The following is a 15,326-nucleotide window of genomic DNA, read 5'->3' as shown; positions in this document are numbered from 1 at the left end:
AGGGAACAATCAGACTGCAAGATGTGCCACTTGAACTCATTTCCTACCATTTGTAAATCATGTCTTAAAACACAGGAGTATATTTAATATTACTGATCTAGTTGCTTAATCCTGATATTTTCAGGTGATATTTATTTTGGGTTTCTTGCTCACACAAACAAGGTCTAAGAATTGCTAAGTCACTTCGTTCTCTTGCTTTTCACATTATCTCTCCATGTGACCTCCATGTTTTCTCATCTTTTCTGTGACCAGAGTGTATGTGGCATGACCCCACTTGGAAATGCCTCAGATTGCCTTAGTGTGTCTTCAATTAACAGGCACTGATAATGACAGCAGCTAGAATTTTTACAGATTTGAAGTGTTTGTTAATGAGAGATTGTCTTCTCTATTACGAGCCTATGGCAAATTTTGAAGAATATTGTGTCATTGTCCTCAAGTAAACTTTATCAAACTAGGCCTGAACCAATCACTCTGTACTGCTTATTGAAGGAAAATATGTTTAAATAGGAGCTCTGCAGAATTGATAAATGAGCCTTCTAGAGGATTCAGTTGTAAACAGAACATGTTTCCTGGCCTAAGGTTTTTAATGAAAACTCATGGGAGAAATTGCTCCTCCAAACCTGAAATGTCATGGGAACTTTGGAGGGAAAAATGCAAATGTATTTTATCAGCAGGAGCTTATGTGGACTGGCTGGAGAATCCACCCATTATGTGGTCTCTTGATGTAGTCCTAAGAATTATTAAAAAAAAAAAAAAGAAGAAAACAAAGGAAGAAAGAATGTTCCCCCAGGAAAGTATCTGGGAGTCTTTAGCAGAATGTCAGTGATACATATATTGCATGAAACTTGGTGGGTATCATTATTTAACAAATTTGTTTTGAAGGGGCTTTTCTGGAATTAAAAAAAATGCCGTTCCACTTGCAAGCCTTATGGTGATTTCAAGACCACGGCTGTACAGTAAATTGAGACTAATTTGAGACCAAACTGCAGCAAACCATGATGATCACATACCTTTCATATTGCCATTTAACAGTCTAGTAGTGTTGGCTGTAGCCTTGCCCTAGTGAGCCAGGTCACAACCTGGTTGAAAGCTAAGATGTGTTCATTCATGCTGGGTTAGCCTGCAGTGGATTTCTGTGGGGATGCCCCTGGCCTGGCTCTGCACTTCCTGGGGAGGTACAGCAAGGAGAGGGGAGGAGGACACCCTGCAGGCACAAAATGCCCAACCACAGCCCTTGGACTTGCCACCAAAACTTCCCCAAAAAGCAAATGCAGCAGCTTGAGCAGCCAGGAAAGGCAAGACCTTGTGTCTTCTTAGCAAAGTGTTTATGTGCAATGTTAAGTGCAGGAGCCCAAGAGCACTTCCTTGCCTCTGAGGTCAGGTATGCACTGACACTTTGTCCAGACTCTTGGACAAGTGCCCAGCAGCACCATATTGGGATGAGGCTCCCTGGCAGCCTACACTGACGTTAACCAGCGTGAGGCTGGTCCCACCCTCCTCCACCTCCTCCTCCTCCTTTCCCAGGCACATCGTCCTGGCTTCCCTTTTGTGCTGGCTCTGGCACTCCTGTGCCTGGGCAGGCAGCCAGGTCTGGATCTGGAAAATGATTAGTTTCCTGCTGATTTCTGTGAGCTGAACTGCTTCTGCACAGGGTCAGAGGAGTGCTGGAGTGCTGGGGAGTGGGTGGTGGGGGAGGAAGGCTGCCCCCACAGCGAGGTGAGGGCAGCCCTTGTGGCATGGAGGTGCCGACTGCCTGCCTGGGTCTTGCCTGAGACATGAGGGTCTTACATCATCCCTGAGGTGTGGGCAGTGCAGTGCTGGGAGAGCTGTGGAGCACCTGCACAGCATCAGTGTGGACCCTCATACCTGGGCAGTGCCCATGACTCCCTTTGGGCACAGCAGGATGACACTTGGGTAGATGTGTCTGTTGCCATTTAGAGTTATTTTTGAAAGTGTGCAATTTTGTCATGTGTGTCTTACATTACTGAGGTAATGTGTGAGTGCTGTCAGCAATTTTGCTGTTGCTTTCTAGCCATTTTGGAGAAATAACTTCTGCTAAAGATATTAGCTGGGATTTAGAGGTGGGCAGAGGCCCCATTAAAAATAAAACAAAACTAAAAACCTACATTTCCATAGATCTTAATAATTTAGACTTGTTTTTATGGCTTCCTGGAACAGCTTTGGAGTATCAGTGACCTACTGAATTCATCTGTGGGCTGGGGCTGAGGAGGTGTTTGCATGGTTTCCATGTAGGTATTTATAGAGTAAGTAGATCTCAGGAGCTGCTGGTGAACATGCGGTTTAGTCATCACTCCCTCTAGAGCGATATTCCATAACATTTCTGTGTAAGGGTTGGCTGGCAATTGTATTTTTGCACTAAATTTAAAATGTGTGTCCAAGAGCTGTTTGCAGGACAGGAAAGGACATCTGGGTATTTCAGAAGATGTTCTGGTTTTCTTCTCTCTAGCAAGATGAAGCATTGTGATATATCGTGTATTTTCTAAATACTTTCAGAAAATCAAACTGGCATGAAGGCAGAAGGCGGAGGAGGGGGGGAATAACCCTAGAATTAAGGCCTGTAAATTAGTTATATCTTCATTCCCCAAACATTAATTTGCATAAAATCAGAGGCTGTTTTCCTGATTGATACAAAGCACATCCCTAATGGAGTGCACTGGAAGTTCAGGCTCCCGTGGGCGAGGAGCGTGGAGCTGCTCTGTGTTACGCTCACAGTCATACTGGTGACAGGGCAGGTTTTATCCAGGCAGCCTCAGGGCTGCTCACTGCAATGGACACCCGTGATGCCCAGACTCAGCAGTGACACCTCAGGGCCCAGGTGGTGCTGGCAGGGCTTGGGATGGCAGCAAGGAAAAGGAGCAAAGGTCTTAAAATCAACGTAGCACCTCATGCCGTTGGAAATGGGTCACTGTTCCTAGGACACAGGAAGGAGGGTTGGAGCATGAGAGAGCTTGGTGTCAAATAGAAGTTTCAGGTTGTGCAATGTAAATGTGTTTTATCTGTATCTGACAGCCATGTGGCACCTAGTGTTTCCAGGGCAAAGAGTATTTCCAGCTAGGAGCAGCAGCCATCGAGGTCATTGTCCTGTCACACCGTGGCTGTTTCACTTATCTCCTGCATTTATTTCATTGCCATTCTCTTGGCATGACAAGAGAATGCCAAGAGCATGCCTAGGGAGCATGGCTTTCCTGAAGCTTCCCCTTGTTCTTGTCAGTTTAATCTGCAAAATCTCTTCTTTTTATTCCTCCACTGGATTTTCTGGGGGCTGTGTGTTACAGCTGTAATTGTGGTTTTGTGACAGGGACCAACTGGGACTGCAAACAGGTATTATTTATGGCCTTGTTCTGATGTGCAATCTGGTTCAAGCAAGGGAGTTTCGTATAGTTTGTAAAGCCAGCACCTTTGAATTGAAAGAAAACTCTAAGTCTTTGACCATCTGCTGTGCTCCAAGAGCTCCCCTAAATGGTCTCTCTAACCCCGTGAATAAATATTCAGTAGCATTCAGTATTAGCTTTGCCTGTTCTGACTTGGGGGAAAGAAAAGTCTTCAGGCATCCTTGGGGCACAACACTAAAATGTTGAAGAGTTTTAGGCCTGAATTCACTAACAAACATGAATAAAATTGATTCATTTTTTCTTCCTTTCCTTGAAAGAGCAAATAAGAGCCCTTAGAAAAAGATTTATTTCAGTGTTTTATGCTGTCGGGCATTTCCTGTAATTTTGACTTGTTTTGAATTAAGGAAAAAATGTACTACAATGTCCTAGTCCCCAGTTTTCCATTTCACAAAAGTACTAAATATGTGGTTGCATTTTGAAAGCAATGAAGTGGATTGCAAAAGGTTCCACATTTATTTTGTTTTTAAATAAATTAAATCACTTTAATTGTGTGTTGCAGAATTGCTAAGATAACTTTTAGTTCTGCAGTGTTGTAAAATTTAAAAATAAACGTAAACTTTCAAACACAAAAAATAGTTTCCATTTTCTGATACATCTAAGACTGTTTCAGACAGGGAGAACATAGAGGTCTCCTCCTGCCCAGGGGCAGGTAGTGAATCATTAAAAATCCTGCCTGGCAGCCGAATTCTCAGCAGCCTTCTCACCTCTAGCCCTACTAAATAAAGTTGCTCTCCCAAATATGTCCTGATGTGATTAAGTCCTTAATTCCATCATATTTTCGATGGGGATGGATCCTGACATTTTGCTCCTACCCAGGCACACCACACTAAATTTCAGGTGAGCAGTGCTACAGCTGTGTGCTTTAAGCTGTGAGGTTGTCTGCCTGCACAGAGCAGACCTGTCTGCTGGTTGTACACCTTTCCACTTGTACATTTTGGACAGCCTTATCCTGCACTGCTTTGGCAGCTAGGGAAGGACTGAAGCTCCAAGTTTGAATCCAGAAGCTGGTAAATATGAAATACATGTACTGTTCCTGAGGGAGAGAGGCTGGGAATCATCTTAGAGTTGGATGACTGGCTATCACTGGTGAAGCAAGTCAGGAAACATCAAAGTATATTGAGATCTTTTCATTACATAAGCTTGGTTTATTACATCTAAATAAACAATACTAATGAAGTTTAGGCGTAATGAATTGCTCCTTACAGAATGTATAATATCAGGAACAGTCTGTCTGATTTTCTGTGTTACTAGAAGGTTCTTTTACATTGTTTCATTGCTGCTGCTTTTTAAATTAGAGGATATCAAACTGCTGAAATGTGCCCTAGAAAAGATTGCTGGTAGTTCTACCAGTGGCATTCTTTTGGACTTCTTTGACAGCTACATACTGTTGAAAATGTATATACTTTTTCATTTCTCTCTTCTCCTCCCTTTTTAATTATTTCCTTTCAAAGAGTAAGGCAGAACCAGATGTGCTTCATCTGATTGAGGCTGCTGTTGCCCAGATTTTCTTGCTGCTTGCTTACATGTTCTTCTTTTGTGCAGGTAAAAGAGGAATGCAGGCTCCTCAACGCTCCTCCGGTGCCACCGCGGAGTTCAAAGCCGTCCTCCACCAGTCCTTCCATCCCTCCTCGCACAGTGAAACCTGCTCGACAGCAGACCCGCTCTCCCAGCCCCACTCTGTCCTACTACTCTTCAGGACTGCACAACATGTATGTGTTGGAGCTGTGGGAGCACCCTGCTAGCACTTTCTGAGAAAGTTAAATTTAGCACTGTTCTTTTTGAAGGCATTTGTTTCTAAGGCACAGTGCGGTGTCAGACTTGGGGACTTTTAGTGAAACAGGCTAACCTGTCAAGTTATTTTTAAAGGTTCAAGAGGGAGAAAAGCTCCAGCAGAAATGATGTTTTACTAGATAGGACATAGCAGTTTGTATTAAACACCTGCACGCATTGCTAGAGGTAAAATCACTCTTGGGTGACATAGGCTGTCTAGTTAAAAGATCATGTATAGCTCTCCATTTTCTTGAAAGATTTGAATCTTCAAACGAGACCACCTCAAAGCTAGTTTTTGGGTGGGATTTCAGTGCTGCATGCCATGCAGCCAGCACTGATAATCAGGGACACAAAAAGAGTGTGGTAATTCAGAAATGTGTTGTGCTAACTATATGGGAACCTATGGGGTGGATGTGATGGAGACAGAAAGACCAGCGGACACCCCTGAGTGTGAAGTGAGGTACAACAGAAGGTGGCCAGACAGCTTCCACATCAAACACACTTCAGCACAAACCCAACCACAAACTGGAAAATCCACCCAGACTAGTTAAAAGTTGACAGTAAATTCTGAATTATGTGGCTGCATAGCTTTTCTGAGTGATGTCCTTCCTTTGGCTTCAGAAAGTATATGCACCTTCTGAAGCATCAAGTCCTTTTTGCCTTGGATGTCTTCTTGCCATTTTTTTGGTACCCCTTCAATGACACACTCCTTCCTGTGTGGATATTACAAATTCATCTGAAACATCACTGAATTCATTTCAGCCTGGATGCAGTTGGTATAGTAACTTCTGCTGGAATTGCCTTACTAAGCCGTGCTGCACATTTGCAGCTTAGTGTTGTGGATCTGGCAATGATCACTTTAGATCAAGGCTGCTTGCTTATTTTATGAAAGCCTGTTGGGTAGTTCTGTCAAGGTCTACTCCACAGGAGGCTGAGCACAAGACCTCCCAGCTTTAGGGGCCCACCAAATGCTGCTTTCTCTCTTTGTAGCTAAGAATACATGTGCCTTCCAAAAAAACTAGGAAAAAATTAGGAAAGCAGAAGTGAAGTTTCTCATGATTGCAAAAGGTTGTAGTGAGGTGGGGGATCAGTCTTTTCTCTTTCTAATAAGCAATAGAATGAGAAGAAAAGGCCCCAAGTTGCACTGGGGGAGGTTTAGATTGGATGTTAAGAAAAATTTCTTCATGGAAAGGGCTGTCAAGCATTAGAACAGGCTGCTCAGGGAAGTTTTGGAGTGCCTGGAAGTGTTCAAAAAAAGTGTAGATGTGTCACTTGGGGACATGGTTTAGTGTGGACTTGGCAGTGCTGGATTAATGGTTGGATTGATGATCTTAGAGGTCTTTTCCAACCTAAACAATTCTGTGATTCTGTGATTTGCCTTGAGTTTCACAGTATTTGCATGAGATTAATCTTCAGCTGGGTCCAGACCAGACGTCTCCATTTTGGTAGAGCTGACCTGGTGTTGTAGAGGAAGCTACTAGAAAATTGCCATTCTGTGGAGTAACCAGATTGCTTTGCCATTTATATAAATGATCTTGTTTTCCGGATCGTGAAGGACTGCAGACAATATTTCAAATAGAAAAAAGTAGTATGATTTGTCCTTATCTGCCTCTAAAAATGCCTGATCTATGACTTCAGCTGTATTTGAGGCTTGTCTTGCATCCTTTTGCACTGAGTCTCAGGCAGTTCATTTTAGTGAAGGACGAATAATGAAGCACTTTGAAAATGTTAAAATGTTACTTTATCAATTTTCAGAAATTCCATTAATCTTTGAAGTCAAAAAATGTTCCAGTTCTAGTATGGAATTAGAGAACAGAAACGGGATCAATCAATTTAATTGCTCTGCATGGTTGGTTGTTTACAACACCTCACTGGCTGTTTTCTCAGCTTGATGGCTTGGTTTGTGAAAAATGGTTTGCATCTGTGTGCAATACACCAGTTGGCCTTTAAGTAGCCAGAAGTGACTGGTTAATGGTGTATCCCAGTTGAGGGGGCAAACCTCCATGTCTCATATTGAAAACATCCAGCTGCTTAACTGTCAGACTTGTATTAGTGACATAAAAAGACAATAAGTTTGGAAGGCACAAAATGGAGACTGAGAGATGGTTAGAAAGATTGAAACTGCATCTGTTGGGACAGATATTTTTCACTGATGTAGACTAGGGCTGTTTTTAGACATCTGTACTTTATATTTGATCTTGGCAAGTCCAGATTGGCTTCCTCTCTGATCCACTCTAAACACACAGGGAAGTAATTTTGTGTCAATCATTGAAAACTGTGCTGTTTTTTTGATAGCTGCTCCATTCTCAAGCAGTTTTCACTGAGCTGTCATAGGATGACAATTGAGTTTCTTTCTTAAGTAGTTAGTTTTCAGGAGAGAGAAGTGAGTAATTGCACATTTTTTTTCAACTGTTAGTTTCTGTCTGTTGTGTTGAGTAAGGATTTTATAAGTCTGCTAATTGTTTTTCCAGTGTTCTGGTTTAGTTGGCCAAAATTCCAAAGATCAGCACGATCTTTCAGATTTTCTTTCAGAAAGTGGCATAAAATCAGCAAACATTTGCTTTTGATAACAGGTTGCTTGCTTTTGCTGTCATCTCCATCTCTTGGGAACACCTGGATATCAACCATCAGTTCCCTTGGACAGGCTGAGCTTAGTTCACCACCTGGAAGTGGATCCAGGGTAACTTTCTTTAGCTGCCTTTGAAGAGCAAGTGTTTAACATCAAAGCATTTTAAAGATCCAGGCACACTAACAAATTACTCTGGGTAAAGCTCAAAGCCTGGTACTTCAGCATGTCCAGCCAGGTCTGCTTACCTTTCCAGCTGAAACTCTTCCTTTGGCAGTGAGCATTAACTCACTCTGTGTCTCTGTACTCTGCACTGGTGCACATGGCTAAGTGCAGTGGTGACCTGCCCTCAATATGAGCTTTTGCATAGCATGACACATCTGTGGTGTATATATAGAAAAGTATTGGATTAGAACATCTTTCTAGTGTATGTGAGACTGTTTCTTATCCATGGTGGTATCCCTCAGGAATTCAACAGCGAAAAACTGAGTATCTGTGAGATGACATAGAACTGAATAGAGACATCTACTTTTTTATGAGCTTGAAAAAACAAGACATGAGGCTTTTGGTATTATCAGCATCTTGTCAGGCTTGTAGAAGGGGTGAAGGAACTGTCAATGCCTTAATTCAAACATGTTAATTCAAATGTGAAAAGTTCTGCTGGAGGAAAGAAGATTCTTTCCTTGTGACGGTCACCCTCTGACTCTGTAAGATGATTTATGAGTTTATTGAAATGCCAATTTTTTTCTTACTAACAACATCCTTTCTGCTTTGTTCCTTAAGTAATGTCACGGAGAGCGACAACACCAACCCAACTGAGAGCACACCTGTTTCCTGCTACCCATGTAACATGATGAAAACTGAATCCAAAGAGCCTGAGAGCACAATGCCTTTGGGAAGCCCCTCAGCTGAAGCTCTGCCTTCGAGGTTATCTTGGCCAAACCATTTTACAGGAACTGCTGAAGGCCTGAATAGGAGTGATTTCCTGCTTGACCCAAGCAGGAGCTACAGTTACCCCAGACATAAGACTCCAGGTACGCCAAAGAGAAACTGTCCAGCACCTTTGACTTTTGACTTTGATGGGTGTGAGCTTCCAACAGGGTACTCCCCCCTGACTCCAGCAGAGTTCACAAACACCATCTCCAGCTGTCCAAAGTCAGCAAGTTACTCTCTAGACTGCACTGATGAGAAAACTCTGGGAGTCAGCAACACAAAGCAGAGCCATTCGTGTCCTGCCTTACCTCCTCGGGCGCCGAAATCAAGTGAAGATAAGACAGTGACAGACATGTGTCCCTTGCCACTGAAAATAGATGGTGCCGAGGAGGAATCAAAAGCTGGCTCTCCAGTCGTCTTGGAAGATCAGTATCTTGCTAAAAAGGGCATGCAGGATACGTTCTCTGTGTCTTACCCCTTCTCATCTCCCCTCCACCTCCAGTTAGCACCAAGGTCTTGTGGGGATGGCTCTCCCTGGCAGCCACCCACAGACCTTTCTGGACTCTCAATAGAGGAAGTGTCTAAATCGCTGAGGTTTATTGGTCTGTCAGAAGATGTGATATCATTTTTTGTCATGGAGAAGATTGATGGCAATTTACTGGTTCAGCTTACAGAAGAAATCCTATCAGAAGACTTCAAGCTAAGCAAATTGCAGGTTAAGAAAATATTACAGTTCATTAATGGCTGGCGGCCCAAGATGTGATGCTGGCTAGTTTTTAGTGGAACTGTTCTCAATACATTTGAGCTAATACATCACTTCCTGTTTTTTTGCACTAAAAATCCTCCTTGTAAATAGTAGTAGAAAAATTCTTACTATGCAGATAAACATTTTTCAGTGGTGAATGGACTTTTTTTTCTATGTCAATAATAAAGGTAGGGAATCTGCAGAGGTGTGCCTTTGTGCATCCCTGAACATTCAACAGCTGCTAAAAACTGGACACTAAGGGAACTTTGACTCCATAGTCTGTTAAGACTTAGTCGTATTTATTACTGAACAATTTGATGCTGAAAGACACACATCAATCCAGTTTACAATTTTGTGTTAACTGCAAAAAAAGGTATTTCTTACGGGATTATTTCTGTTCATATATTTGGCAACATGCTGTGACTTGCAGATATACAAAAGCATTGGTTTTGACACTACATCTGAAAGTGTTAAGAATTGCTGTGAAGTGCCACTAATACACTATTCTTGCAGCATTATTTTTATTAACAGTATCTTCCTGACTATCTGTAACATGGGTGCATTTTCCATGTTGCTTTGAGCAAAAAGAGTTAAATGTTTTTAAACCAAGAGTCATGCTTAGCTCGTTGCCCAGAGGGGAGGGAGAAGGGGGATTTTCTACTGAGCCACTCTGCCCTGGCCAATTAAAAGTTTATGACCTGTAGATTTCAAAAGTTGCTTTTGTAGTCGGATGACTGGAGTAAATAGCATGACTTCTGGTCGTGCAGCTTTCTCATGGGAAAAGCAGTTCAGTGCACAGGCTCTTTTCTCAGCAGATCCTGCCTGCTGCAGCAGCCTGCTAGCACAGCCCTTGCAGGAGCCGTGCTATGGTGGAAGGTAACAACTCCTTGTGTTTCTTCTGCTGCTGTTCTGATTGTCTGAAAATGTGCTTGGTCTGCTCTCCTAATCCTGCAGTCTGGCCTGTGTGGGAAGGTGACAGTGTTCCTGTGTCATGCCTTTGAAATAATGTGCTGGCAAGGTGGGAGGGATCGGAAACAGAGCATGGCATGCTGCTGAGAATGGGCTGAGGGAGGTTTTGGGCCATGCCACAGGAAATGCTTGTGATCTTTTCAGTTCACCTGTCTTGTTTGCAGTGGGCTAGGACGATGTGGGAGTCAATGTGTAAGGGGCTGTATCATCAAAGGATGTGCTAATTCAGTTGCCCAGCTGCAAATACTCACTGCAGTAGATGTCACATGGAAGTGGCAGTTAAAAGGGAGCACAGAGATGGTAAGTGGGCAGTAATCTGCCCCTGGAGACCTCTCAGATTTAACTGCTCAAAAGGATAGGAATAGGATTAACCTTTGATAGTCCTTTGTAGATTTCTTGTAGTTGACAGAGCTCTCTGAAATGTGTCTAAATAACCCCAGGATCCCCTGCCTTTATATATTAGATTTGAGAGTTCGTGGAGGTCCTCAGATCTGTGTTACCCTTTCCTCCTCAGCAAGTGTGCATGCCCAGAATCCTCAGGTCATTAGAGCTAGGAATACTAGAGCAACTTCACCTTCACTTACTGCTGAGCAGAGCCCTGGCCAGGAGAACATCATCACCTGCCTTGCTTACCTTTTTGATGTATTAAAAAATATCTCCCTTGCAGGACACATAGTTGGGAGCATCAAGAGAAAATACAAACCAGCGACAAAAATGCTAGATTTGCCTGTTTTCTCAACCATATTGACTCATTAAAAAGAATTTATTAGCAAATAGAGCTTTGTGTTGTTGGGACACATTTAATGTCATGTTGCCATGCCAAAAACAAGATGCATTATTTGTCCTGCAGTAATGCAAACCACCAGTTGCCAACCAGAAAGCAAAGCCCAGTTGCTGTGGGTACTACAGAGCCAACTAATATCCCAGCAGAAAAACCCCCAGGAGTTCATAATCCTGTTTTGTGTAATGTATTGACTTTAAGCAACAGATCAATAGCTTTCTCCAAATGCTTCTTAATTAGCATTCTAAAATATTTTAGCTTCAAATAAGACTAGATCAAATTCAGATACTGTTCATATGTGTATGTTTGTTGGTAGACCACATACAAGTTGAAACCAACTGCCTTTTAAACCTCACTGTGTCAAATGAGGATTCAAATATGAAAGGGCCAAATCTTTAATGTCAGATACTTGCCATTGTTTTGCTCAGCTTGTTAATTCTAGGCAAAAAAACCCAAAATATCTTAATAAATAAATAAAATATGGCAAATCTTGGTAATATTAACATTAAATATTGCTAGCACCCCCCCAGAATATTAACATCCCTGAGAAAATAGTTTTCTTTAACTGTGGGTTCATACCTATTCTATTATCTCTGCTTGAAGTGGTTATTCTTGCAAAGAGACTGGTGGAATTTGCATTCATGACCGTGCTGCATTAACATCCTATGTGCATAAATCAAAATGGAGCTGGCCCACAGAAAGGCCTAGAAATGTGCATTGATTGCATTTGCTGAGCCTGTGTGCCAAAGTACAGCTGAAACTCCTAACTGCAAACTTCCTATTGCTAGCCTTCCAGTTGTCTCATTCTAACTTGGCACTGCTTATTTACTTTTATCCATAATGTATTAGCATTTAACTTTTTCTTTTGCCCTTAGCCACTCATCACCTTCACTTTCCAAGCCATTTTTGGGGATTTAGATGTTCCTAACATTTGTGTTCTGTGAATTATATGGCTCTGATGTTGATCTGTCTGCTGTGGTACACAAGCTGGACTGAAGTGTCAGCTCTGGTGAAATCAGTGGAGTGATGAGCAAACTGGGCATGTGGAGTGTTGTGGCTCAGCCTTTGGATCCTAGGTTATGGAAAGGGTTACCTTTCAATAGGTAGCCAGGCTATGGCAACTCCCAAGCACAGCAAGGAGGTCAGCAGTGGGGAAAACCAATCTGGTTTTGGACAGTAGTGGAGCCCAGCCATGTTGATGGAGTTGTGTTGTTGTCTTAGGGGCCTGAGAGCTGTAACCATTAAGCATTGTCCCAGAGTGGGCTTAAAATCACTTACATTTTCGAGGCAGTCCAATAAAATAGGCCAGTCCCAACCTTGGATTTCTTTCCTCAGATTAAATAAATGTAAGACCTCTGGTGTTTACTTGGTTATCGGTGTCTGAACTTGGGGGTTTTTTTGTCTAGGGGTTTTGGTAGCAAAAAAACATATCATGTCATTCTTCATGGAGCTGTCTCTCTGTCCTGCACCAGGAAACACATCCTTTCTATGCAACTGTCATGTGTTGGCACAAGGACTGATGCTGCCTTCAGCAGTGAAAGCTGGATTCGGGCATGGAGGCTTTTCTGGAGGTGAACACTGAATTGCGGCGGGGAGGGATGGAGAGGAAACTTGAGAGGAAATGCTAGTTTCTTTCAAATGCTCATTGTGCCTAGGATTAAGATTCTTTGTCTTGCTGCCTGCCTGGCTAACCAAAGCTGTGTTGACAGCAACTCAAAGTGCATATTTGCATTCTTATTCTTGCCGTATTGTAAAAATTGCCTACGGCTAAAAACTTAGACAAAAAACATTTGGTCCATCCAAAATTAGAAGGGAAATACATTTTGAAGTCTTCTTTTCAGCTAGCAGCAAGGGTGTAGAATTTGCTGTGTATAACTATTTTCTAATAGAACAGGTTTACTTGCCACTTAAATAAACTTTGTTCCACAACAACAGCTTCCAGAGAAACAGCGTAAACAGCGAAGCTGCCTGAAAACGCGCCGTGTTTCAAACCTGTCTATAAATAATTGTTTTTTCCTATGTTTTCATCTTGAATCAACTTCTTGATTGCCCCCCCCCACCAAAATAAATTGTGCTGGCACCAGCTTCTTGTGTGCTTCCCAGTGGGTTGCCTGCCTGTGACCCAGGCCAGCCAAGTCCTGCCTGCAGGCCAGGCAGGGGCTTACACCGTGGTACTTAACAGCCAAACACCAGCCCTATGAGAGGACTAAGGCTTAGCCCAGCTCTCCTGGCTCCTCTTTCTGATGCTATGAAATTGCAGCATTCCTGTATACAAGCCAGAAGGTACAGATGAAATCCTAACAAGCAAGAGGGATCTTCCTTTTTATTTATAGGGATGGCAGGGCAGTGGGGAAATGCAGGCCCCTAGTTGAGACCTAGCAATAAATGACTCTTCTTTTTGTTATGTCTTAAACTCCTAGTAGTCCAGGAGTTGTACAGACTTCACAATTTTTGTGTGTAATAACCAAATTTTCAGTGTGAAAATCTGCAGAGTGATTCTCTTGACTTGGACAATCTTCTGAATTGTATTAAAGATATGTTTGTTCTTAGCTCTTTAGATTCGCTTTGGGTATGTCAAAAAAGTAACACTTGGGAAAAAAGAAAAAGCCCCAAAACTTTGGCTTAGTACATTTCCGTTATAAAACGAAGCATGGGTTTTGTGGAATTCTGTGCTGTTTTGGGCTTGTGTAAAAGGCTGAAGGTAGATTGTTATTTAAACCAGGTGCAAATAAATATCCCTGTAATGTATATGAACAAATTTAAACCGTGTATTGTAAGTATATAAACTGTATATTAAAGACACTATTTTCATGATACTTGAAATGTGTACAGAATTTGTTGTACTAAATTGGTCGAGTTGCATGTATTATATAAAAGCGTTGGTTTTCATTTAGTAATTTCACTGACTTATCCTCTTGCTCATCTCAGTATAATTTGGAAATGAGCACTTCTCAAATAGTGAATTTAGCAAAGTAGGGTTGGGATAATTGAGAGGAGTAATCAGGTTTTTGCATATAACCTCTCAAGACACGTTACTTTTCCCTGTCTTGTAATTTCACTTGTTCCCCTTCAGCAAGAGTATTGAGCTGTGTTTCCCCAAAGAATTTGTTGCCAGACAGCTTGCCTGTCTCAAGGAGATATTCACCTGAAACATTATTTTCCCAAGCCCTATTGTCTTTGTTTTGGAGGGAAGCATTCAATTATAATTTGGATATGTTCTTAAGTGCAAGACCATGTGCAAATATTCCTGCTTTGCAGAAAGTTTCTGAGGCATTTATTGGATGGGGAGGAAATCAGAGAAAAAAACAGTGTTGTGCTGTAGGTTGTAGGTTCCCTGTTCTCACTTCCTTGGATATTGGCAACGGAGGGAAATGTCAACTCTACAACCATCAACGTGTTATGTAGATAAGTTGCTGCTGTGCCAGATTCCTTTGGGCTGATACCAGGCCAAGAGAACGTTTACTACAGCACAACAGTAGTTGTGGAAGGGTTTATGGAAGGAATCATTGCTATATGCTTGTGAGACATAAAGCAGGGCAGAATCTGACACAGTAGTTTCTGTTGGATTTGAGACAGATGGGGTTTACTTGCCTCCAACCCTCACATCTGGGAGAGGATAGAACTGTATCTGGAGGCAGGATGTGCATCACAGGGTGGTGAGGGGAGGGACAGAGAGAAGCAGAATTGCTTTCACAAGTTAAGAAAAATCTCATTCACCATGAGCAACTCTGTCTAGGGCACATTTCTGCTCCCCTCTTCTAAGAAAGGAAGGAAAAATATTGAATTTTTTGAATGCTCCAGTCGATTAGCTCCAGCCTGAGCAAAAAGATCTACAGGATACAGGATAGTATTCACTGCATGCAGGGGAAGTGAAGGGCTCTGGCCCAAATCAAAATATGTCCATCTCCCTATCAGGAAAGTGATGTTCTAAACCAGGTAGGTATATTATTTATATATATGTATATATATTATGTATGGAAGTCATCAAGCTTGACATAGATCTCCTGATTATTCACCATGGCTACCTATAAACATGAATAAAGAATATAAGCAGGGTTGGGACTGAAAACACAGCTCTCTTCTCTTTGGAAAGTGCAAACTGAATGCCCTCAGACCTCTTGGTGTGACAATCAGCTAGAGCTCTCCTGG

The 15,326-nt window shown here is 42.2% G+C and overlaps 1 protein-coding gene across 2 annotated transcripts in view; it reads left to right on the top strand.

The window, feature by feature from the left end:
* Positions 1–13,993, top strand: part of GAREM1 (GRB2 associated regulator of MAPK1 subtype 1) — a 100,901-nt gene extending 86,908 nt beyond the window's left edge. For both annotated transcript variants that reach the window (XM_014874305.2, XM_088174450.1), the window contains 2 exons: positions 4,956–5,122; positions 8,533–13,993. In XM_014874305.2, coding sequence (XP_014729791.2) covers positions 4,956–5,122; positions 8,533–9,445 — 1,080 coding nt within the window. In that variant the 3' untranslated portion in view covers positions 9,446–13,993. The remainder of the gene's footprint in view (positions 1–4,955; positions 5,123–8,532) is intronic.
* Positions 13,994–15,326: the final 1,333 nt, after the last annotated feature.

This window comes from Sturnus vulgaris, chromosome 1 (genome assembly GCF_052056855.1).
Source record: "Sturnus vulgaris isolate bStuVul1 chromosome 1, bStuVul1.hap1, whole genome shotgun sequence".
Classification (NCBI taxonomy): domain Eukaryota; kingdom Metazoa; phylum Chordata; class Aves; order Passeriformes; family Sturnidae; genus Sturnus; species Sturnus vulgaris.
The sequence above is the reverse complement of the archived record's forward strand: the minus strand, read 5'-3'. Positions and strand labels throughout refer to the sequence as shown.